The sequence below is a fragment of the Bos grunniens genome, chromosome 29 (assembly GCF_055505025.1).
Source record: "Bos grunniens cultivar Pamir isolate PY7600 chromosome 29, Bosgru_T2T1.0, whole genome shotgun sequence".
NCBI classification, from domain to species: Eukaryota; Metazoa; Chordata; class Mammalia; order Artiodactyla; family Bovidae; genus Bos; species Bos grunniens.
In genome coordinates this window covers 34,761,424-34,786,120 of record NC_141193.1, presented here as the reverse complement: position 1 = coordinate 34,786,120, position 24,697 = coordinate 34,761,424, and the positions used below count along the sequence as shown (strand labels likewise).

At 50.1% G+C, this 24,697-nt stretch overlaps 1 protein-coding gene across 14 annotated transcripts in view; it reads left to right on the top strand.

The window, feature by feature from the left end:
• Window positions 1–24,697, top strand: part of TENM4 (teneurin transmembrane protein 4) — a 1,162,188-nt gene that overhangs the window by 715,552 nt on the left and 421,939 nt on the right. For all 14 annotated transcript variants that reach the window (XM_086385810.1, XM_086385811.1, XM_086385817.1 and 11 more), the window contains one exon: window positions 2,619–2,888. In XM_086385810.1, the coding sequence (XP_086241936.1) occupies window positions 2,619–2,888 (270 nt within the window). The remainder of the gene's footprint in view (window positions 1–2,618; window positions 2,889–24,697) is intronic.

Sequence of the window (24,697 nt, the reverse complement as noted above, 5' to 3'; positions counted from 1 at the left end):
CCACCCCTGCTGTGATATAAGTCGCCTACCCTGGTGCCTCAGTGATTCCTGTTTTTCTGCCTGCAGAGCCTCTTCAATGCTGGGTAGGCCTCTACAAGTCCCTGACAGTTCACACGGCCCTCCCTGATTCTGCCCTGCCCACTCCCCTTCCATGGACAAGGTTAGCAGGGGGCCGTGCCGTGTAATTTATATGCATTCTGATGTTGTTAGTTAACCTTTACAACAACCTCAATGATTCATTTGCCCAAGATCATAGAGACAAGAGGAGCTGGTCACACACACACACACACACCCATAGAGCCTGACCGCCCAGCTGGCCTCTCCCCCAGGCTTCTATCCACATGGAAAGCTGACCTGTTAGCAAGACTGCCTCTGGTGCTTTAAAGGCAAAGCGTCTTCAGCTCTTTCCCATTTGTGGTTAACAGCTCAGACTCTGACATCAGACAGACCTGGTTTGAGTTGTGACTCTGCCATTTTTATTATCCTAAGTGTCTTCACCTGGATGGTGCGGTCACAGCGATGCTTCCTAATTATAGAGTGGTGGGGAGAACGAGGAGGACTGTAGATGGACCACGCGACACTTGCATGAAGCAGATGCTTCAGAAACGTTGCCTGCTTCTGGTTGCCATCTCTGGGTCTCAGTGAGAGGAAGCGACCAGTGGTGCCAAAGCTCTCCTCCAACTCTGTGCCGCCACGCTTGGTGGAGTTCAGTGAGCCCTGCCGGGACCAGAAGGAGCCGCTCTTGTCTTCATAAATAACAAGCAGAAAGCATTCTCAGCTCATAGGCAGGCATGGGCACTGCCGCCTACAAAGTTCTCTTCCTCCCTTTGCCTTCCTGTGAAAGTCACTCAGTCGTGTCCGACTCTTTGCGACCCCGTGGACTATACACTTCATGGAATTCTTCAGGCCAGAATACTGGAACAGGTAGCCTTTCCCTTCTCCAGGGCATTTTCCCATCCCAGGGATCGAAACCAGGTTTCCCACATTGCAGGCGGATTAGCCTCAAAAATCCTATGATGTTAGCTAAGTTCTCTCCTCCCACCTTTATCCACCCCCAAGAGTTCTTGCTACCAAAGTGTGTCTGTCTGATTATTTAACTAACTTTTGCTGAGCTACTCTATGCCAGTCTGGACACAGAACTGACCAAGACCCTGGGCGGTGGCGGGGGGAAGGCACAGGAACTCTTGGTAAGAGTGATGGCCACGACTGGGAGAGGAGGCCATCTCTGCTGGCTCCCCTCCTGCCTCGAAGGCAGTTCCTTTTCCCTTCCTTTGCCAGTTTGACCTCATCAGGACTGCTCCTGGGTGTCATGCCCTTCAAAGCACGTACAACCTCCCCTTGTCTCTTCTTACTCCACTCTTCACATTTACTCTGATCCACAAACCTCTCCTCTGAAACTCCCACCCTCTGTGCCCCTAGAACTCTTTCCCTGCATCCTCCCATACTTAGGGCCTTAACCCTTCATCATGGTCTGGGTTACATCTCCCCACTGACTGTGAGCTCTGTGAAGTCAGGAACCACACCCTGCTCATTGCTGCCTGTCAGGAAACACCCAGGGCCGGCTTGGTTGGGTGAAATGTGGTGCTCCCTGATTGCAAGTCCATTTCCCACAGGTTTAACTGGAGTATGGTCCTCAGTGCCTGCATCCACCTGTCCTTCCCCATCTCCCAAAATACTCATGAGAATGTTAGAAATCAGGAAGAAGCCGTGCCTGATAGACACTGCGGAATGTGGAGGCTGTTTCCTGTGGAAGCTAGTATCCCGTTTGTCCCACAGACACTGATCCCTGAATGAGCTGCCCTCATCCATGTCTTCCTGGCCTCTGTCTTGGGCACCTCCAGGCTTTCCCAGGAGCTCAAGAGACCTGCCAGCAGCCCCGAGCCTTGGCTGTGTGCTTGGCTCCCTGGGTTGCCCCAGAGCCTGCTAACTCCTGTTGCAGCCCACTGGGCTTACAAAGCAGAGGGCAGAGGCTCCTCCCTTGTGCAAAGCCCACTTTTCTCAGCCTGTCACCATCTTCTTCACTTTCTGGCTTCAGGCCTTCCTGACCTGGCCAGAAAGGAGCGTTGGGTCCTGGGGAGCCCATTGGCATCTCATGGGCGAGGCTTCTGCCTTATTCAGGAGCCCTCCTTGCTGGCCGGCCCTCCCCGGCCTGGACGAGGAGAGCAGAAGCCCTCTGTCAGCTGAGCAGATGTGTATTGAGCCCCAAGGGTTGGGTCCCGGGTTGTGCCCTAGGCCCAGGGATTTACAAATGAATGGGGTACAGTCCTCACCCCCCCACCCCAGTGAAGCCATCTCCAGCAGAGGGTCCAGGCCCTTAAACAGCTCTGCTCTGCAAAATGCCCAGAGCTGAGGACTCTCAGAGGGGGCTCAGAAAAAAGTAGTGACCATTGCTGCACAGAGTGTAGGATGAGGGGAGACTTCAAGGAGGGGCTGTTTGAGCTGGACCTTCCATTAAGGTGTGGAGGCTTTGGGCTGGTGGGGAGGACGCGGAGGAAAGGCCTGCGCATCGACCACCGCCGTGAGTCAAAGGACAAGGGTGAGTCCTGGAGCAGGGGTCAGGCCTCTGGGGGGTGACCCCCACCATTACCCTAACCCAGTTCCTTTGCCTTCCCTCCTAGGCACCAACTTCAGCCTGCGCGAGCTGGGGCTGGAGGAGGTGACACCCCCGCACGGGACGCTGTACCGCACGGACATCGGCCTGCCCCACTGCGGCTACTCCCTGGGCGCCAGCTCTGAGGCCGAGCTGGAGGCGGACGCCGCACTGTCCCCCGAGCACCCCGTGCGGCTGTGGGGCCGCAGCACGCGGTCAGGACGCAGCTCCTGCCTGTCCAGCCGGGCCAACTCCAACCTCACGCTCACTGACACGGAGCACGAGAACACGGAGACCGGTGAGTGGCCCGCCCAGCCCGCGCCGCCAGCCGGGGCTTCCAGGCCCGGCATTTTAATTAGTGTTGATTTTCTGCTCCATTACCTGGGGGCACTGGTGAAGGCGATGGAAAATTGCCTTGCTCTCAGTGGTCAGAAGGCAGAACCTCTCACAGAGTCACATGAAATAACCCCACCCACGGGTGACAGGCCAGAGACGGGTCACTGCTCTTTTCTTCCAGATGAGGGGGTGCCTAAGGGACAGGGTTATGGCTTACAGGCTGCCTGTGGGTGGAGCGGAGGGGCCAGAGGGCAGCGTAACCAACCCCTTACAGCCCATTCTCTGTGGCCTCAGCTGTGCCCCCTCCCCCCCAGAACTCTGCTCACAAGCCTGCAGCCACCCTGGGCACTCGCCGTGGGCGCTGCTGCACCCCAGGGTCTTCTGCTGATGGGAGGATGGCTTTCACGCAAGAGCTGTCATGTTGGAGTAGCTTAAAACTCCCGTCTCTCCCCCAGCTTTCCCATGATCTCATCTGCAGATCTGAGGAAGTGCTGGCTCTGGACTCTAGTCCACTCTCATCTCCGCAGCCCTGTTCCAAGGCCAGAGAGATGCTGGGGGAGAAAGAGATGACAGCTTGTTCGCGCGCCTCCTTGGTGCGGGGGAAGGAAAGGGAGCCAGGTTTCAGGCTGTTCTGCCTCTCTCTGGAGGCTTGTTTGGCAGATCTCGGAGGGACTCCGAGTTGAACATAGGCCTGCAGCGGGCCACCGAGGCGAGCTCTCTTTCTGCGATGCCTCATGCTCCTGGGTCTCTGGGCAAAAAAGGTCCCCACGGAGGAGGAGGCTGGACTTTTTTTTTTCTCTCTCAGAAGTCCAGGGAGGGGTTCTGCTGGCCCCCGCCACACCAAACGTGGGAGGGGTGACGTGGGGAGGGCAAGTTGCAAACCAGCGCCCCCTACTGGTTTCCAGCTCTAAACGCAGCATCCTGTGTGATTCCTGCCGAGGATTTGGGGAACCAGGGTGTCGGGGGTGGGGAGAGGGTGGACACCAAGTCAGCAGTGAAGGCTTAGGCAGTTTGCCTCTAACAAGGATGCTCCAGTGAGTTATATGCACAACACAGTCCCAGGTTTGGGATCGTGCAGGAGTCTAGGTAAGGATACTGTCCAGTGGAGAGATGTGATCTCCAAAGAGAGTCAAGAGCAGCAGGGTTGCAAATCCTTGTTCTACCCCTGCCGCTGGAGAACTCGGGGTGTTTCCTCGGGACCCTGTGCACTGGGTTTAGGGGATGGGGACAGCAGAAGGTGATGGGCCCCAACTTGGTAGTTTCACCCTCCCTTGACACCACCAGCCCTCTCTGCGCTGGGGAGCCATCCACACCCCCTTATCCTCCTTCCCATCTAGGCCCAAGCCCAGCCAGAAACCCTCCTCTCTCTTCCTGACTACGCACTGAATTTGATGTGTGAAGCCGGTACAGAGAAAGTGGTGTCCAACAAAGAGGCAGGCAGCCTCGGGTCCATCACTGACCTGGAGTGTAGATCCTTTCTCACTATAGATGAGGACCTCAGTTTCCTCATCTGTAAAATAAGCAGTTTTAATGAAATCAGCATTCCTGGTGTTCTTAGAATGTTAATATTTCTTAGATTGAAGGTGGGGGTGGGTAGAAGGGAGTGCTCTGTGGTCAAATAGCGTAGGAAACATTAAGTTCAAGGAATTTGAACCAGTTTCCTTACTGCGGGACTTCTCAGAACCTTTAACATGTTATTAATCATGCTGATGGATATATTAGCAAGCAGCATCCCCCAAATTGACCTGAGAATAAAGAACCCTTTATTCTCAAAAGATCCAATAAAAGCAGTGTTCCAGTGAACACTTAGGGGGAATAAATGAACCAAATCACTTGCAGATCCTTTTAGATGTAGGATTCTATGATTTGAAGTCCTCGCATTGGAGGTGAAGGTGTATAAGAGGAAAATTATAAACATAATAGTTAACACCTGCTGCTGATTATTAGGCCCCCAAGCACAATGCCAAGTACTTAACTGTCTGGTCTCATTTACTCATGCTACAGCTTGTTGGAGGAGTGGGCAGCCTGTAGACAAGGTCCACATGGAGGAGGGTCCTGCTAGGGTCTGGCAGCTAAGACTTAGGGAGGGTGGCAGAGACCAGGACAGCCTCTCTGCCCAGGGTAGGTTTTATCATCCCCACTGCACAGAATAAGAAGCACGTAGCCCAGAGAGGTTTAAGAAACCTGTATAGGTCACCGAATTCACGACTTGAATTCGGGCCTGTGTAACTCTGAAATCTTTACCCTTGTAGCCCTAGTCATAGTGAATTTCCTCTGCAGCAAAGTACTCGGGCTGCTTGTTCATTGGAAGGCTCTCGCCATGGTGACAAATGATCATTTTTCCATAAAGTCATGACAGAATGAAGTACATACCACCCACATTATTGTGTATTCCCTGAGAGCTGAATTGCTGCTGAATTAAGCCTCTGTTGGGTGATAATGACATAATCAACAAGCCTGGAGAGCTTCGGCCTTTGATGGGGGGCAGGGGGATGGCTTCTTGCTTCCCTGGCCACACCACGCTTGCCTCCTGAACGTCTATCTCCATGCCGGGCCACAGCACTCTAGCTCTGTGCTCAGGGAAGATGGGCAGGCAGATCCAACACCTCCTCCCTTCCAGGCCTGGACTTCCAAACCCACACATCCCTCGGGTGCCCCGGCCCCTGTCCTGTTGCTCCAGGTTGGAAAATGACATTAGTGTCCTTGTTATCTGAAGATCTGAACGACACTGTCGGCCAGGTTGACCTAATTGACGTGAGTGCGTGCTCAGTCCATCAGTCGTGTCTGACTCTGAGATCCCCGTGGAGCTCACCAGGCTCCTCTGTCCGTGGGATTAACCAGGCAAAGATACTGGAGTGGGTTCCGTTTTCTCCGCCAGGGGATCTTCCTGACCCAGGGATCGAACCCACATCTTGTGCGTCTCTGGCATGGGCAGGCTTTGTTGTACTGGAGTTTAAATAATGACAGTGGCTCATGCTGAATGTGAATGAACCATAGGAGTGACTCCCCTTTATCCCCCAAAGAGTTGATAACATTCTCGTCAACCTCAGTTACAGCCAAGGACTGGGGTTCAGAGGGGAAGGGCGTGCTGCAGCCGTGTGTCTAGCTGAGCTGGAGCCCCCAGGCTCTTCGCAGGTGTCTCTGTTCTTTCGAGGCTGCCCTCCTCTTGTTCCTGGCCCTCCTGCTCTCACTTCTTTCCCCGGTACTCTCCTCTCCTTCTCTCTCTTTCATCCTCCTGGTCCCAGTTTTCTCCTTTATCTGTGATGAGAAGTCTGATCTTACCATCAGAACAGAGCTTGACTCCACTGGACGTGTTGGCCAACGCATCTCAGTGTGGCCAGTTTTCAGGGACAGAAGGAGGCCAAACTGAGGGCCTACCATGTGTCGAGACACTGCATGTGGGCCACTGCCTTCAACCCTCATGAAACAGCATGGCATTCCCCTTTCCCAGATGGGAAAACTGAGGTTCCAGAAGGTCTACTGACTTGGCTGGAGATTGTTCAGCCAGTAATTCAGCAGGTGGGCCAAGCCTGAGTTTGAACTCAGGTCTCTCTGCCACTATAGGCTGAACCTTCTGCCCACCTCTACTTGAATCAGCAAGTGAGGACACCAAAGCATGATCCCTAGCAACTTCCAGCCATGGGAACATTGACTGCCTCCACGCCCAGCCTCGCATTAGTCAATAGTAATTGTCAACAGTATTGATAGTGGTGGAGGCTTTTGCTGAGGTCATGGTGAAGCTGCAGGCAGCTGCCATCAATAATAACTTTTATAGGGTCCATTAAAGCCAATTTCTGCCCCTGAAGGTTAATGTCAGCAGCTTTTATGTCACTGCTTAATATCCAAAATAAATACAGAATTGACTGGGTAATGTAAACACAAATCTCTCCCCTCAGGGCCGTCAGGTGGAACCAGCCCTCAGGCCCCTCCTACTGAGCTGGGCCACAGCAAGGAGGAGCTGGCGTCATGCCAGGGCACACAGTTGGCACTCCATAAATGCCTTTTTTAGAAAGCAGAGGTTGCATTTGCGCTCCAACCACAGGGTCAGGTGGACGCAGTGCCTCTTTAGCAGTTTCATTCTGTGATTTGTTCTGTAGCTGTGCTGAGCTCCTTCCGTGGACCAGGCATCATTCTAGAATTGAGAATCTTGGCAAATATTCAAGAGGGGAGGTAGAGCTGTGACAGCTTTTCTGCTCTGTCTGTCGCAGGCAGGGTGGAAAAGACACAGTCCCGGCATCTAATGAGGAGCCTTGATCCCAGGTCCTGGCCATGCCAGGACCCAGCTCTGAAACCTTGAGCACGTCACCTCACCTCCCTACCCAACAGTTCCCGCAATTTCTAAAACTGTGTGCCAGTGGCCACGTGGGGTCAGAAGAAGGGAAACGGGGAGTTAGGGTTTAGCAGGTACCGAGTTTCAGTTTGGGATGGTGGAATAGCTCTGGTTACACAGCAAAGTGAGTGCACTTAATGCCGCCATTACCATATGCTTAAAAATGGTTGAAAGGGTTATCTGTGTTTTACCACAGTAATAAAAAGTACAAAAACAGCATGCCATCTTTCTTCCTTGAAGTGTTGCTGTGAGCCTGCACCACAGCTTTGGCAAAGCGGCTGGTCTGTGCTGGTCCTTAATGCTTGCTCGCTATTAATGTTCATTGTTGAAAGAGCTGTGGGATGACTGTGGAAGGAGCCGTTCACTCTGCCCTGCGTGTCCGAAGGCTCTTTCCTCCATCCCACCCACACGACGCACCTGGGCTTGCAGGCCAGACGAGCAGGATTGCGCTGAAGGTGAGGGTTCTGAGTTGTTCCCAGTGGAGGCAATTGCTCGAGCAGGGCTTGGAGGCATAAGGAGGCGTGGTGGGCCTGGGACATAGTGAGAATTTACTCCCAGCTCTAATCCCAGAGGCAAAGTGAGAAATTCACATGGAAAAGAAACAATGAAACAGAATCACAGTTACCCCCCAAATTATCAAGCAGCCTGGGTGTCAAAAGGGAAATTACCGGTTAACCCAATTAGGCAGCCAAATTGCTTATTGAGAGTCAGTAGATTAGGTGAGCATCTTCAGGCAGGATGAGAAAGCTCATTACCAGTTTAACTCCATTTATCCTCTGCCCTCCGTGGCCCGTGCTCATGAGACTTCGTTTTAAAAATCTTGTAAGAATAGCTATCACTAATTCCCTAGAGTACTGCAGCTACCCAGCCATGATACACAAGGCTCCCTTTTCTAGGACAGGAAACTGGGTTCCTGCACTGGGGTAGAGATTACACCCCTATATTTGACTACCCTTCTGCCCCACGAGCAGCCTGCACTCCATCCTAGAAATCAGAGGTGCCCAGGAATGAGGGTCTCTTACTGGACAGTTACCCACGTTCCAAATAGGATTGAGAAGGGACTGCAAGAGTCAAAGCATCTGGGAATCTGGGAGCTAGAAGGGACTTGGAGACAACTAGTCCATTGATTCTTAACTTTTTTTTCCCATTTCCTAGCCAAGAAAGCTAAGATTCAGAGAGATTAGGTGACCTGCTGAAGGTTGCACAGCTAATAAATGGCAAAACCAGGGTTTGAGTCCATGCCTGCCTCATACCACTGCCCGTTTGTTATCTTTCCTGACCACCATCCTCTCCTACTTGTTCTGTTTTATAGAAACAGAATACCACATTGAGGTGGATTCTTTACCATCTGAGCCACCAGGGAAGCCCATGTTTTCATTAGCTCAATGCTGTTAATAATAATATACATAATCTGGGAGGTGAATCTAGCTGTATCCAGAACATAAACTTCCTTCTTATTCAGTGTTCAGTTCAGTTCAGTCCAGTCGCTCAGTCGTGTCCGACTCTTTTCGACCCCATGAATCGCAGCACGCCAGGCCTCCCTGTCCATCACCAACTCCCAGAGTTCACTCAGACTCACGTCCATCGAGTCAGTGATGCCATCCAGCCATCTCATCCTCTGTCGTCCCCTTCTCCTCCTGCCCCTAATCCATCCCAGCATCAGAGTCTTTTCCAATGAGTCAACTCTTTGCATGAGGTGGCCAAAGTACTGGAGTTTCAGCTTCAGCATCATTCCTTCCAAAGAAATCCCAGGGCTGATCTCCCTCAGAATGGACTGGTTGGATCTCCTTGCAGTCCAAGGGACTCTCAAGAGTCTTCTCCAACACCACAGTTCAAAAGCATCAATTCTTCGGTGCTCAGCCTTCTTCACAGTCCAACTCTCACATCCATACATGACCACAGGAAAAACCATAGCCTTGACTAGACGGACCTTTGTTGGCAAAGTAATGTCTCTGCTTTTGAATATGCTATCTAGGTTGGTCATAACTTTCCTTCTAAGGAGTAAGCATCTTTTAACTGCCAAAACTTAAATTGAATCCCTAACCTGTTAGAGCTAATCAGGGCCTAGAGATCGTCATACCAGGTCGCCTTCTAATTGTGACACACTGGATAAAAGACGTCATAGAAGTTTAAGAGAAAAATTCCAACCAGTGGGTATCAGAGAACGTTTTGTGGAAGAAGTGCTGGTCCCTGGGCTTGGAGGGCTGCCAGGGACTCTTCCAGGTAAGGAAGGGGGAAGAAAGGGCATTCTATGTGGATGAAGGAATGTGTGTGTGCTGGTACTTAGTCGCTCAGTCATGTCTGAATCTTTGTGACCCCCACGGACTGCAGCAACCACTCCAGTATTCTTGCCTGGAGAACCCCCAAGGTCAGAGGATAAAGGCATGGGCGAGGACACATGTCTGGTGTATCCCCTGGGGCTGGAGCATGGGGTGTTCATGGGAATATGGGGGCAGAGTGTTCTGGGGGGGACATCTGGAGACTTGGGCCGATCGCCTGTCGCTTAACAATGTTTGTTGAGCACCTACTGATTTAGGTTATTATGTTTCCAGCCTGCTCGGGACAGACAGAAGTCTGCTCATCAGTGGGGAAACTGATCAACAGATTTAAAAACTAAATGATAGTGGATGTTTCAGGATGATAAGTGTTACAGGAGAGGGAATGGGGAATGCCAGGCTGTGTGTGTGTGTTGGGGGGGTAGAGGTGCCATTTGCAGTTCTAAATACCAGAGGAGGCTTCCCTGAGAGGAGGACCTGTGGGGCAGGGGAGGAAGCTGGCAGTGAGACTGTCTGGAGGAAAGGCATCCGGGCGGAGGACGGGGCAGGTACCAGGGCCCAGAGGCAGGAGGCCAGTGCGGCTCGGGTGCAGAGGAGGCCAGAGAGGGGAGGTGGGGCGGGGCGGCAGGGCCATTCTGGAAGCACTGTGGAGCATCAGAGCAGGAGGCTACTGCAGGAGTCCAGGAGAGAGGACGGGAGCTCAGCTCCGGTCGGGGCATGGAGGCCGTGGGAAGGGGTTATGAGCCTGGTCAGGGGGCCCCGCTGCCCTGCCCTGCCCCACCGCAGAGCTTCATAAGCAGAGAGGAAGACTGCCGTTTCCTTAAGTCCAGTGGCTGAAATGGGGTCTCGGTACTCTCGGTGTGTGGAAGGCTCTCACCTGGTCCTCCTGGCCTCGCAGATCCTTCATCCCGGCTGCAGGATCCCTGAGCACTGGCCGGCCCCACGCCGTTCCCCACTTCCTCGCGGCCTCCGTCATCGAGCTCGCCCCTTGTCCCGGCCTCACCCCGTACTCCCTGCATCCTGACCGCCCGGATCTCTGAACCTGACTGTCCGACTCCCGCTCCCAGCCTCACCGTGCCGCCCACGGGAGGCTCCTTGCCTCATCTTTTTTTTTTTTTTTCTATCTTGGCTTCAGTGTCCCTGATTCCAGCCCTTTCTTCTGCTCAGCTGCCTCAAACTGCCTTGGTCAAGTCAGCCTGGGGCCTCCTCACCACAGCACCACCTCTGATGGATTTGCTGTGATCTGGGAGCTGGTATCCGACAGACACTAATGTGGCTGTTCTTGTGAGTTCCTTGGGAGAGGACTTGAAATACACCCCAAATTCACTCCCCCTCGGTGTGCACTGCAGCGCTCCCTGGTGGGCAGTATGTGCTAATACACATGCATCCTGCTGATCTGGCAGGCGGGGAAAAGAGACAGGGAGATCCAAAGCTACTGTAAATTAAGATAGATTGCATTCTTGAAACTAGGTTAAGGCCCACTGTCTGTGCAGAGAGGTACAGTAAGCCAGAGTTTTGCTTTTGATTTTAGCCAACGTGACTTTCAATTCTGTGGAAGCAATGATGTGCACAATGACAAAGTTCCTACCAAAAGACATTTATTTGCAAAGCACTATTTCCTATTGTAAGCTCAGCTTTGTCCAAGTAGAGTGGCTCTTGGTCTGTTTCAGCTTCATATAACCCCGGATGACTTCAGGGAGGAAAGGGAGTAACCAATGCTGGGAAAAGAGCTTTCTGCCCACAGGAGCCTAGTTCAGTGCTGGGGTGTGTGGAATCCAGGGATGCATCTGGTTTCAGTTTTAGACTCCCAGGGTGACCTTGAGCAACTTACTTCTCCTCTCTGGGCATCAGTTTCTTCACCAGCCAAAGGGAGTCATTGGACTCTCAGGCAGCAAGATAACTGGGAAGGAGAATGGGCTGTGGAGTCGGTCTCAGGATCCCAGCTCAGCCACTCAGGAACCGGATGATGATGTGCAAGTGATTGAATCTTACTGAGCCTCAGTTGCTTCACCTGTAACGTGGGCACGAATACCTCCTAACGTTGTAATGTGCACAAAAGATGTGTGCGCATGAAAGGTGAAGGCTTCCATTTCCCACCTGTGGACCAAGCCTGACCCTGAAATCAGTGGCGCAGCTCAGCACCATCATTTAAAATACTGGTCATAAGTGGATGGGAGAGGAGCAGAACAGAGTATATCAAACATAGTGAAGTCAGTATTATTTTGTGAATTTTTTTTTTAGTTATACTTTACACACAGCACCTGTACTAGGTCATCATGTGTAATGTATTTCTTACTCTGTAATTCAGTAAAAAAATAATAATCATAAGTTTAAAAGATGATACTTGGCACATACCAGGACCTGATGAATGTTAATTCCTTTCCTTCAAACCCCTCAGCTTGAAGATTCCATGATTCATGATGTCATGTGTGCACGCATGCTAAGTCACTTCAGTTGTGTCTGACTCTTTGCGACCCATAGACTGTAGCCCGCCAGGCTCTTCTGTCCATGGGATTCTCCAGGAAAGAATACTGTAGTGGGTTGCCATGCCCTCCTGCAGGGGCTCTTCCTGACACAGGGATCAAACCCAGGTCTCCTGCATTGCAGGCAGATTCTTCACCGCTAAGCCACCTGGGAAACCCTCATGATGTCATTGTGGTTTAGTCACTCAATCATGTCCAACTCTTTGCAACCCAATAGACTGCAGGACACCAGGCTTCCTTTCCTTCACCATCTCCCAGAGTTTGCTCAAACTCATGTCCATCGAGTCGATGATGCCATTCAACCATCGCATCCTCCATCCTTCCCTTTTCCTCCTGCCCTCAATCTTTCCCAGCATCAGGGTCTTTTCCAATGAGTTGGCTCTTCACATCAGATGATATCATAGTCTTACCTAAAAACTATTGACACAGTACTTCTAGGGCTCCCCTATGGAAAATAAGTGAAAATAAGGAAAATAAGGAAAATAAGCCTCTTTCAGCTGAAAGAGGCTGGGCTCTGGGATCAGATGGACTTGCCCAAGGTCACATGGCTTATATAATGACAGAGCTCAAATCCCTGGTTTGTAGGAGTTGGCCCTCTCGCCCCCTCCTCCCCCAGCTTCCTCTTATGTGAATGGTTGTTGGGGTGACTGGTAAGCCCTTGGGTAGCTAAGATCAGCAGGAAAAGCACCCCAAACAGGATGAGCTGACTTAGAAGGATATAGGTGAGGATACAAGTGCCTAGAAGGGTCGTAACCTGGGTTCACATAACCAGCTGAATCTCTCTATCAGTGCAAAAGCGATTTCTACCGACTACTTGATTGTGTGGATATACATTAAAATAAGCTTAGAGAGGATAAGCACCTAGAATAGTGCCTGGGGCATGGGTAGTGATATGTAAGCATACAGTGTTGTTATTATCATTCCTACAGCATTTGGTGATTTACAAAGCGTCATCACATTTTGTTTAAAATTTGCAACAGCCTTTGAGGTAGATGTGTCTCATCACTGCATGGAAGTTCTCTGAGATCATACAGCTGGAAAGTGGCAGAGAAGAGATTCAACCCCAGGTCTCTCTGACCCCATACCCACGTGCTGCTGTTCACAACCACAGGCACACCTCAGAGATGCTGTGGATTTGGTTCCAGACCACTGCAGTAAGATAATACTGGGATTACGCGACTCATGCATTTTTTTTTTTTAGGCTTTCCAGTGCATCTAAAAGTTATGTTTATGCTACACTGTGGCCTATTAGGTGTGCGATAGCATTATGTTGAAAAAAAAAGTATATACATACCTTAAATAAAAAAAAAAAAATTGTAGCTAAAAAATGCTATCATCTGACAGTGCAGGATTGCCACAACCCTGCCACACACAAAAAATAAATATGTCTGGGAAAGGCAATAAAATGAGGAATGCCCAAACATATGGCAGCTGGTCAGCCTGTCTTTCTGCCAAAGATAACTCCCCAGTTGCCAAGGTCAAGTGTGAAAAGACTCCAGCAGGCCTGATTTTCCTCAGACCAGTATCTCCCAGTCAGCTCCATGGGAAGGATCTCAGCCCACACTCTCTGTTCTGGAAGAAACTTCCCTTCGGAGGAATATTCCAAACACCAAAGAGGGCTTTTCCTTCCACGACCGTTTAGCAGCCTGGCTTCCTAAATGAGTGTGAGGCTCTTCGCTTTGTAGGCTCTTTAATGCAAACAAATCACTCTCCAGAATGTGCTTCCAAGAAGGAAATAATCGTATGGAACAAACCAGATTCAAAGTGTGTTGTCAACAAAGGGCAATTGTGCACCGGTCCAGCTGCTGGAAGAATGGCCGAGGAGGGAAAGAGCAATCCTCATGCATGTGAAGTGGGCTGTGAAAAGGCCAAGGAAGTTCTGCAAATGGGAACCAAATGGCTAAGCATTGCAGGCAGATTCTCCGCCGACTGAGCCACTGGGGAAGTCCCAAATCAGAAGTGAGCCTGGGCCAAGCAAGGCTCCTTGAGCACCTCTCTCCCTATGGCCCCACGTGGGAGGAAAAGGAGAGAAGCTGCTTAAGCCTAAAGGATTTACCCTTCCTACCTGCATCCACCACTTGCAGCAATTTATTACCTCAGCCCTAGAGCTAGTGCTAAAAGATGCATTTTAGTTGGAGAAAATGTCGTGTCATTTTTCCCCCCCGCTAGATCTAGCAAGCTCTTCAAGTTTCTGCGCTGGCATTTGGCTGTTCTCCTTCACGCTTAGGAAACGCGTCAGAGCTCACGACGCCATGAATACCTGACATTTCATCAGTTATCACGTGGCTTTCTTCAGTCCAGGACACCTGAACCCCCACCCTGTCTTTGAATCCTGATAGTGGACCTTTGAACTTGGAGCCCGTGTCATAGGGTTTTTAAGGCTCTGGGAGTCACTGGAAGGACTCACGGTGCTCAGCACGTAGTGAGAGTTGTGACTAAGATTTACTGCAGGAAAAGAGTAAACAGCAAACCAGCAAGAGGGAACGATGCACAGGGCGGAATCACCAGACTCAAGCTTCCGATGGTCCTCCCCTAGCAGAGTTCTTCAGGACATGCTTAGGTCCTTCAGCAGGCAGCTGTGATGACAGAAGTGCTCTCCACCAGGGAAGCTCAAGGGGGACCCCTGGTCACAGATTTTTATCAGGGGCTGGGTCACACAGACACCCTCTGCCTAGCATGGGTCAAAATGCCAGACTCTCAGAAGGAAGCAGGTATTTAGCATAAACCTCATTATTTGCACAGGCTAGGCACAGTCAGCCACCCTTCTCAATTAGAGATTTTATATCAGGCAAGAATTGTTTACCAGCCAAGCTCCCAGATGCCGGCCAAGAGCCAGCCCTGCAAGCAGACCTTTCTAAGGACCTCGGGCTGCTGTGTTGACACTTCTCTGCACGAGCCTCTGGTCCTCCCCTTCTACTTCCTAATGAGTAACCCTGAGTGCCCACCCAGCGTATGTATACATACCTCTCGGGTCAGCTGTGTAGACTTTTCTCTACTCTGTCTTTCAGGTGGTAACAGTGATTATAAACATTCTGGATAAGAAATGGCTTGATAAATAAAGCTCACTATTGGTGCTGATGATGAAACAAGAGAAAACAAAATGATGAATCTTAGGGAAAAAGCAAACACGTTAAATAGTCTGACAGCAGGGCAACGCTGCTTGGTTTATAGCTCTGTTGATGGTTTGGCGGGGGGGAGTAAGGAGGTTGTGAAGCTGAGTGACTGGACAGGTGCTGTGGACATGTGTATCTCCTTTCAGTAGCACGCGGCAGGCAGTCAGTGTTGCACGAACGCTGAGGTGAAGCAGGCATGCTCTCTGGCTACTGGGGTTTTTGGTGTAGAGAAGAAAGACACATAAGCTAGGCAGTGTCCTGCAGAATGTCACGTGAGTGCCATCAGTGACCCGAGGTGGGCAGCAGGCAGAGAACCAGCAGAAGAAACCTGGCCCTGCTGAGGCAGCTGAATAAGGTGATTTGTAAGACCTGTGGCTCTGAGCGCTCATCGAGGGGGCTGGGCCAGGACCACAGGAAGAACGTCCGCCACGACGGCATCTAGAATGCCGTGCTAGAATGCAGTGCTCAAGAGTTCCAGTGGCAAAAGGCACCTTGAAGGCTGTGGGTCCAGTGTGCCTGTGTGATACAGAAAGTAGGTGAGGGGAGAAACCTTTACCTGTGGTCAGGTGTGAAAAAGTCCCAGGATCCCTCCGCTAGGGCAGGACAACACCCAAGTCCCTCCTGTGCCTTGCAGCCAGAGACGACCAGGAACTCATGTACAGTTGAACCAAGATGAGTTTGTGAATTCTCTGCCGCAGTGAAGGACACGCACCCTGGGGGGTTCATTGCGTGTCTCAGTAAGGGGTGTCTGAAAGGAAGTACAGGATGTGGCCTTGTACTGGGTGATTTGGGGACAGGTGGGTTCAAGGAAGTGGGGAGCTTTGCTGTGGATACTGTCAGAAAGCAGGGGTGAGTCTGTGCCTGAGTATCTTAGTAAGCCATATGTATACAGAAGGCAGGAAGAATGAAGTGAGGTTACAGTTGCATTTGGAAAAGCAGCAGCGGTTACATTAGCTGGGATTAGGAAGGCTTGACTTTTTTGGTCATTTTGTGGTTTGGACCATTTTTTTGTTTTTGTCTAAGTTCAGACATGATCACAGAGTGGCCTTGCCTTTGTCTGGGCCCAGTTGAACAGTTGCTTGTCTGAAGTTGGCATGTGAAATTGTCTATATTCATAATTAGAAAGTTACTGCCTAGCTGTGAGGGCCAGGCAGTCCTGGCTGTTAAGAACTGTTTCTGTCTTCCTCATCCCAAGACCCACTGTCCCAGGATGCAGCCGGCTCTCAAGGCACTGGAGTGGGCTGTCCCATGATAAATCTCAGCACCCAGGGAAAATAGTAATGGAAATGACTTATTTAATAAGAAGTACTATTATATTGGGCCTCCCCAGGTGGCTCAGTGGTAAAGAATCCACCTGCTAATGCAGAAAATGCAGGTTTGACCCAGGGTTGGAAGATCCCCTGGAGGAGAAAATGGCAACCCACTCCAGTACTCTTGCCTGGAAAATCCCACAGACAGAGGAGTCTGGCAGGCTGTAGTCCATGGGGTTGCAAAAGAGTCAGGCACAACCAAACAACAACTATTATATTACTTAATTACTATCAAATAATTACTTACTTGGTAGTATATGGTGCTCTAACTAATAAAAATTATTTATTGGATATTTATTATAAGTCAGGAAGTAGATGATCCTCTTTAAATATATTTAGTCTTGTTTCATCCTCTTGCTATCTCGGCAGGATTGGTATTTTGGCTTTTGGTAGATAAGGAAATAGAGGCTCTGATAAGTAAAGTGACTTCCTGAGGACCCTCCATCTAAGAAGTGGTGGAGAAAATTCACACACAGATCTGCACAACTCCAAAACCTGTCTTTTCTCTCTGCCACGGGGTGTCTTTGACACGTGGGGACATGTGGGCACTGACAGGGATGGTTTGCCAAGCTGCAGCTGAGACCAGTGTTGGTTCAGAGAGTATGACTGAGAGTATCTGAGAGTATCTCTGAAACAGATCTGGAGTGTGCTCACAGACGGGGAGTTTGGGCAACCCTTGAAATGTCCCAGGTCACAGACTCCCAGACCCTGGCAGAATGTGGTGGTCCCCAGGAGCAGGAGTCACAGCACCAGCACAGGGAACCCATCCCGGCCTCCCCAGAGGGGAAAGGGGGGCTGAAGCTATTTTTCATTCCTGAAGAGTTGGCTGATCCATAAGAAAAAGAGCTGCCCGTTACTGATTAAGTTTGTTTTCCACCATGACAATGTCTTAATGAAACTTAGCATCTTCAGCTCAAAAACTGGGGGGAAACTTTGAAGTCAGTGATGGCTAACCTTGCCGTCCTCTTCAGAGTTCAGCACTGTGTAACGGCTTGGGGACAGGCATGGCAGCAATTGGAAAACCTGTTGACATCGGTCCCTTAGCCAGAAGCATCATTCTTCTTTCAGTGGTCTGTTTTGTATTGATCTAAAAACCTTTTCTCAGAACTACGTATCTCTAGGCAAGACCGTGGTTTATTTATCTATCTCAGTGTAATCAGGACCTGGCATTCGTAACAAGTCGGGCTTCCCAGGTGGTCCTAGTGGTAAAGAACCTGCCTGCCAATGCAGGAGACCTGTGTAAGAGATGCAGGTTCAATCCCTGGGTTGAGAAGATCCCCTGGAGTAGGAAATGACAACCCACTCCAGTATCCTTGCCTGGAAAATCCCACGGACAGAGGAGCCTGGTGGGCTCGAGTCCATGGTGTCCCAAAGAGACTGCAGACCAGAAAGAGCCAACAGAAGAGTGTGACTAATGCTTATTGGATGCTGTGTTAGTTTGCTAGGGTTGCTGCAAAAATTACCACAGAGTGCCTTAAAACAATCGGAATGTATTGTCTCACAGTTCTAGAAGGCTAAAAGCTTAAAATCAAGATATTGACGGCCATGTTCCCTCTGAAACCTGCAGGGGAATCCTTCCCTGTCTCTTCCTGGTTTCCAGTGGGCTGCTGTCAATCACCGGCTTTCCTGGCCTGTGCGGCACACTCCAGTCTCTGCCTTCATCGTCCATGGCATTGTCTGCGCGTGTCTCTGTCTTCAGTGGCCATCTTCACATCAGAGCACTGGTCACACTGAGCTAGCAGCCCATCCTACTCCAATCTGACCCCATCTTAACTACTTACATCGAATATGGCCCTATTCCACACGAGGTCCACGTTCTGAGGCTAAGGCACTGGTACTGGGGGTTAGGACACTCTCAGTCTCTTTGGGCTGCTGTAACAAAAACACCATCCACTGGGAGGCTTAAACAGCAAGCATTTATTTCTCGCTGTTCTAGAGGCTGGAAGTCCAAGATCAAAGTGTCTGCAGATTTGATGGGGGGACCCACTCCTGCTTTTCACTGTCTTCACACGGCAGAAGGGGTGGGGGAGCTCTTTGGGGGGTCTCTTTTATAAGGGGGCTCCACTTTCAAGGCCTGATTACCTCTTGAAGACCTCGCCTCCTAATGCCATCACCTTTGGGGGTTAGAATTTTACCATATGAATTGGAGGTAGAGGGGGCAGAAGCATTCTGTAGCAGACTTCAGCATACCTTTTTTTTTAATTAATTAATTTTTTCGGGGGGAAGGATAATTGCTTTACAGAATTTTGCTGTTTTCTGTCAAACTTCAACATGAATCAGCCATATCTTTTCAGGGGGAAACACTTCAGTCCATAAGAGATGCCTGTTAGGTTCCAGGCACCATCTCGGGCCCCACCACCCCTCAGCAGCCTGGCTCTTAAGTGAGTCTGCAGCTTCTCAGGGCCCACAGGAACCATTTTGGTCTGAATGCTATGGCAGTTGTACCTCGGGGCCCCTGAGTCCTGCTGCGGTGTCCCCTTCCTCTCCCTGGCGTGCGCCACCTCACGGCCAAGGGATCATCAGATCAGGGCACCGGGTCTTAGGGCTGCTTCTGAGTGAGTGATGGATGAGACTGTGTGGGAGACCCTGTGGCCTTGCCTGTAACAAGGGGTGTGAGTACGTGAGAGTACACACACGTGGCTGTGTGCAAGGACCCAACACGCAAGGCCTCCTGCTTTCAGTGTGTGGGGCTTAGGGCCATGTGTGTATATGAGGTTCAAGTGTGAGGGATGCATACCCATGACCGTGTTGGAGTGTGGCTGCAAGACAAGGTCTGTGTTATTATATTGGCGGAGGGTGGGGGAGGGGGAAATAAATGTATGACAGTGTGGGGATCACGTGAACAAGGGTGTGTGGGTCTGGCTGTCCACGAGGGTGTGTTTGTGTGTGTGTGTACCCGAGTGAGGGAACAGGTGGGGATTTCCACCAAACACCTGTTGTATTTTAGACTCAGGCAGCCAGCAGAGGTGAAGTCTTTCTTCCTATGGAAATGGGGAAGAAAGGCTTTTGGGGGGCTTTTATTCGCTTTGGGAAAAAAAAAAAGGAAAAGCAGCATCATCCAGTTAGTGGTTGTTAATTAGGAGCAGGTCCCAGGAAAGCTGCCGTGCAGCAGCTCCAATAAATCACTCATTAACTACCCGTGGCCGCCCGCCTCCGTGCCTGCTTCTCTGCAGCCGGAGCCTCATCTGCAGCTGGGCCAGGGCCCGGCCACTGTAGGCTCATCAGAATTGGGGCGGGGGTACATACTGTCCAGTCCTCCATTCTAGGAGCATCCCCGGGGTATACAAGAAGACAGGGCTGAGCCTCCGTTCACTGGCTCATGGACTCAAGTGCAAGTCTCTACGCATCAAGATCTCCCCATCCCGCCCCTTCCAGCCTCATCTCCTGCCTTTCAGTGTTGATTTGTGCTCCAGCTTAAGGGCGTCGTCATAACAGCCACACACGTGCCTGACAGTGGTGTCATGAGGCATCTACCTGTGTCGCTTACAGAAGGGAGCAAGCAGTGCGTACACAGGAAATACATCCTTGCCAGACCAGCCCCTGGCGACTTCCTCACCAAAGCAATGGTTTAAAGTATTGAATGCAACTAAAACCACCACAGACTCTCTCATAGAGGGTGGGAAAGGGAGTAACTGCTTAGTAGGTACAGAGGTTTTTTTTTTTGTTTTTTTCTTTTGGTAGCGGGGATGGGTTGATGAAAATGTTCTAGAATAGATAATAGTAATGTGGCGCTAGTGGTAAAGAACCCACTTGCCAGCGCAGGTAGACGTGAGATGAAAGTTTGATCCTTGGGTCAGGAAGGTCACCTGGACAAGGAAATGGGAACTCACTCCAGTATCCCTGCCTGGAGAATCCCATGGACAGCGGAGCCTGGTGGGCTACAGTCCATGGGGTCACAAAGAGTCAGACATGACTGAAGCAGCTTAGCATGCATGCACTCAACATTGGGAATGTATAAAATGCCTCTGAGCTGTACACTTTCAGATGGTTCAAATGATAAATTATATATTTTCTATAATAAAAAGCCAACCTAGAGCACCTTATTTATCCACGCTTTCAGCACACAGTCATTGAAGGCACCTGTAGCATCAGGGCCTGGAGACTCAGAAGTGTTTGGGGTTAGGGGAAGCAGACAGACACGCAGCAGATTGACGCTTCCTGTTTTAACAGCAAACTGTGCACCCTTAAGACACTGGGAGGTTGCTGTGCTTGCCCCGGCTTTGTAGTGAGCAAACTAGGAATCACAAAGGCAGGGACTTGGCCAAAGTCACACAGCGCCTAGATAGATGTGAACCCAAGTCTATCTGCTGCAAACCCATCATATTTCCAGTGTCATATGCTTCCTCTTCCTCCCAGTTTCAGGCCTGGTGCTCACCATCTAACTTAAGGACAACACAGCCGGAGGCTGGAGAGCCCATGTGGATGGCAAGCCAGACATTGCCAAGTTCAGTTCTTCCCCCTCCTCCGTGGGTTGAGGGCCCTCGCCTCTCTCCTCCTCAGGCCCCCCGCCCCACTCCATCATCAGCACTGCAGCACGCTGATCTTTCTAATCTGATTAGCTAGCTGCTCCCTGCTAGATGTTTGTATCGGTGCCCCAGCCTTCTTCCTAAGCAATACTTTCAGGAACCTGTGACTTTGGAATGACGTCCTTTATGGTTGTGTTTATTTTTGAAAACATGTAGACTCAATCCCCATCTCACAGCCTCTGCTTTTGTGCTTAGCTGAAATGTGTTGAAAGACTTAGAGATAATTACTGAATATTTTCCCCACATGTAAAAAAGATATTTGCTCTAATGAGGCCATTCTTTAACCTGGTTGGGGTGCGGTGGGGGGAGTGTTAGAATTAGAAGCCTTTGTTTGGTTCAGGAAGCTCAGGAATCCCCATCTTGGAGGCCAAGCCCAGATGTAACCCTGGAAGCATGAAGTTCAAAGACAGCGGGATTATGGACTGGTGCAAAACCGGTACAAATATATCACCGTTGCCCTTCCTTCAGACACTGGCGCGTTAGCTAGGATCTGCACGTAGATTTGGTTGGCCTCAGTGCAGAGACACTTCAGAGAGAGGACAAAAAGGTTAAATCCCTCTTCTGGAACCAAATGGAGATAAAGAACAGTCCACTGGTGTGGGGGAAAGAGGGTTATGGGGGTGGTTATTGTAGGCGATTTTCTTTTGACGCTAGATCTCATATTCATTTCCCTAGGCTTCTTTGTTCACTCATCCATTCCTGCCTTCATTCATTCATCAAATGTTCATAGAGAACCTGATGCTTCCAGGTCCTGTTTCAGTGATTTTAGACAGAAATATGGGCTTCCCTGGTGGCTCAGATGGTAAAGAGTCTACCTGCAACGTGGGAGATCTGGGTTCCATCCCTGGGTCGGGAAGATCCCCTGCAGAAGGAAATGGCGACCCACTCCAGTAGTCCTGCCTGGAAAATCCCATGGACAGAGGAGCTGGCAGGCTACAGTCCATGGGGTCACAAAGAGTCTGATGTGACTGGGCGGCTAACACTTTCACTTTTACACTTCCATGATTTCTGTAGCAGTCAAATAGGTTAATTATGTCACAATAACAAGTAGCCCTAATATCTCAGTGGCTTTGCAGAGTTTATTTCTCACATCACGTACTCAGCACATCGGAGGTGTCAGGGAAAAGGGTTTCTCCACAGGGTCTCTCCAGGACCCAGGCATAGGGGCTCTGCGATCTTGTAGCTGCATTGTCTGGAGCAAACAGCCTTTTTGCCTGCTTCTCACAGCCCATAGGCCTGACTTAGTCATATAGCTCCTCTTAACTGCAAGGGAGCAGGGAAATATACACCTCCCATGTACCCAGAAAAAGAAGAGAACCAGCTTGGTAAGCACCAGGAGCCCCTACACCACCTAGCGTAAGAAGGGCTGGGGTATGGACACAGTGCAATACCTGCCCTTGAGATGTTTCCATTCAGTAGAAGGGAGACTAAAGAGACGCAACAGCTCAGGGAAGTCAGGAGAGGGGGAAAGGAGCTGTGATGTGAAATCTGAGAGGTGGGATGCGGGGCTGCTGGCAGGCTGGCCAGGAAGTGCATGGCACATTCATGCGTGCAGGTATCATGTGGCTGCCGAAGTGTATCAGGGTGTCTAGTGTGCCGGGTGGTAAATTTAGAGAGGCAGGGCCTTGGGCATCACCTGTCGGTGTTTGAACCTTATTCTGGGGGAGAGGGAAAGCCAGTAAAGGGTTTTAAGCAGGGATGTGAGCCACCCTCTATATGTTTCTGGAAAGATCACCCTAGGTTCCACCTGAAAGTGGAGAGGAAGAGATGGGTGATGGCCCCCAAAGTCAGAGCAGTGGTCGTGGGGACAGAATGGAGAGGTATTTAGGTGGAGGGACCAGTAGAATTTGGTGACTGACTAAATGTGGGCTGTGGGAGAGGAAACGGATGCAGGCCTGTATTTGATTGGAGTAGTGCCGTGGATGAGTGTGGAAATGCTGGAGCACGTGTGTGGAGAAAAATGAATAAGCTGAGTGGTAGACACTGTTGAATCTGAGGTGCCTGTGAACCTCCAAATCAAGATGTCCATGATACACTTGGATGTTTGGGCCTGAAGTGTAGAGAAGAGTTCACCCACCTCTCGGAGCATCTAAGAAATTACAGGTATAGGGGGTAACCTCAGCCAAGCAGAGCTCTTTCCTCCAGGGATCTCACCTTGCACTTCTGTGGGGACCAGAATTGTTTTCCAAATTGTGTTTCAATCTGGGTGCTTGCAAGATGGAATCATTTCTGGCTGGTCAGCTTCCCAAGACCCAGCTCCTTAGGGTGAGAAAAGTCACTGGTCTCTGGCTTCTGCAGCTCCCATCATGGTCTCTGTTAAGTTACTACCATTGTTCAGTCAACGAGCCCCCAGAGGGCTAGCTAATGCTTATTCATCTGGCCTGGTACCCAGGCGCTTAATCAGTATTTCTTGAACAAACAAATGAATTTACCACCAACTGTGGGGCTTCCCTGGCCACTCAAATGGTAAAGAATGTGCTTGCAATGTGGGAGACTCGGGTTTGATCCTTGAGTTGGGAAGATCCTCTGGAGAAGGGAATGGCTACCCACTCCAGTATTCTTTCCTGGAGAATTCCATGGACAGAGGAGCCTTGCATTGCGGGATCTGAGCTTTTGTAGCCCCCAGTATGGTCTCTATCAAGCTGCTATCGTTGTTGAGTCGCCAAGTCCCCAGAGGGCTAACTCTTGTTCATCTGGTCTGGCACCCAGGTGCTTAATCAGTGTTTCTTGAACAAATGAATGAATTAACCACCAACCATGCAAAATTGTTGGGTCCCTGGTGGGAACATAAATAGTACTTCCATTTTCCAAAAGCCTTTAATAAATTATAAATTGCCAAATTAAAATAAACATTTAACTTCTACCAACCAAGTCTCTGGAGGATTTGACACCTTTTCATCTTCAAAGTGCTTTCAAACCAAGAGGTGGCTTCTCTCAGAGGTCCCTCTTTGAAAGTTTTAGATTGTAAACAGATAGAGAAATGTATTAACACTCAGGGGCAAAGATGCCTCAGGCCAGTTTTAGAGAAAACTTTTTCCGGGAAAGAAAAGCAAATCTTTGATTTTTTTTGAGTGCCTTCACGTGTTCCAAGGGTTGCATTAAGGGCTTTCAGTATGTTATTCCCTCAATGTTTTTATGATGTAGGTACTCTCATTCCTACTTAAGAGATAAGAAAACTGAGGCCAGAGAGACACAGTGATTGGCCCAAGGACACATAGCTGGGAAGAGGGAGAACTAAGAACCTATCTTAAGTTCTTCTAGCTCCAGGACAACTGACCTTTCCTTTGCATCACTATTTCTCAACTTGGGTCTGCAAATTACCTGTAGTAGGTACGCACAGGATATAGATTCTGGGTCCCCATACCAAACTTCACTGGATGAAACTCTGGAGAGAGAGGCTTGGAGTCTGTATTTTACTTTTATAAACATGAAATTTTTATTAGTCTGTTTTTGTAACTGAAGTACAGTTTACAATGTGGTGTTAGTTTCAGGTATACAGCAAAGTGGGGAATCTGCATTTTAAATAAACTTCCCAGGTGCTGCTTATGCACACTGAGATTTGATAACCTACATTTTATACCCGTAGTGGGAGTCTAAAACTTAGATTTTTGTCTAAAGCGATGAGCAGGAAAAAAAGGAGAAATCTAGGCCCTGTGCCTTCCACTGAGCTTGGAGCACTGGCCTCCTGCACACTAAGTGCAGCAACATCTCCCCCCGCCCACCCCTCCATCCC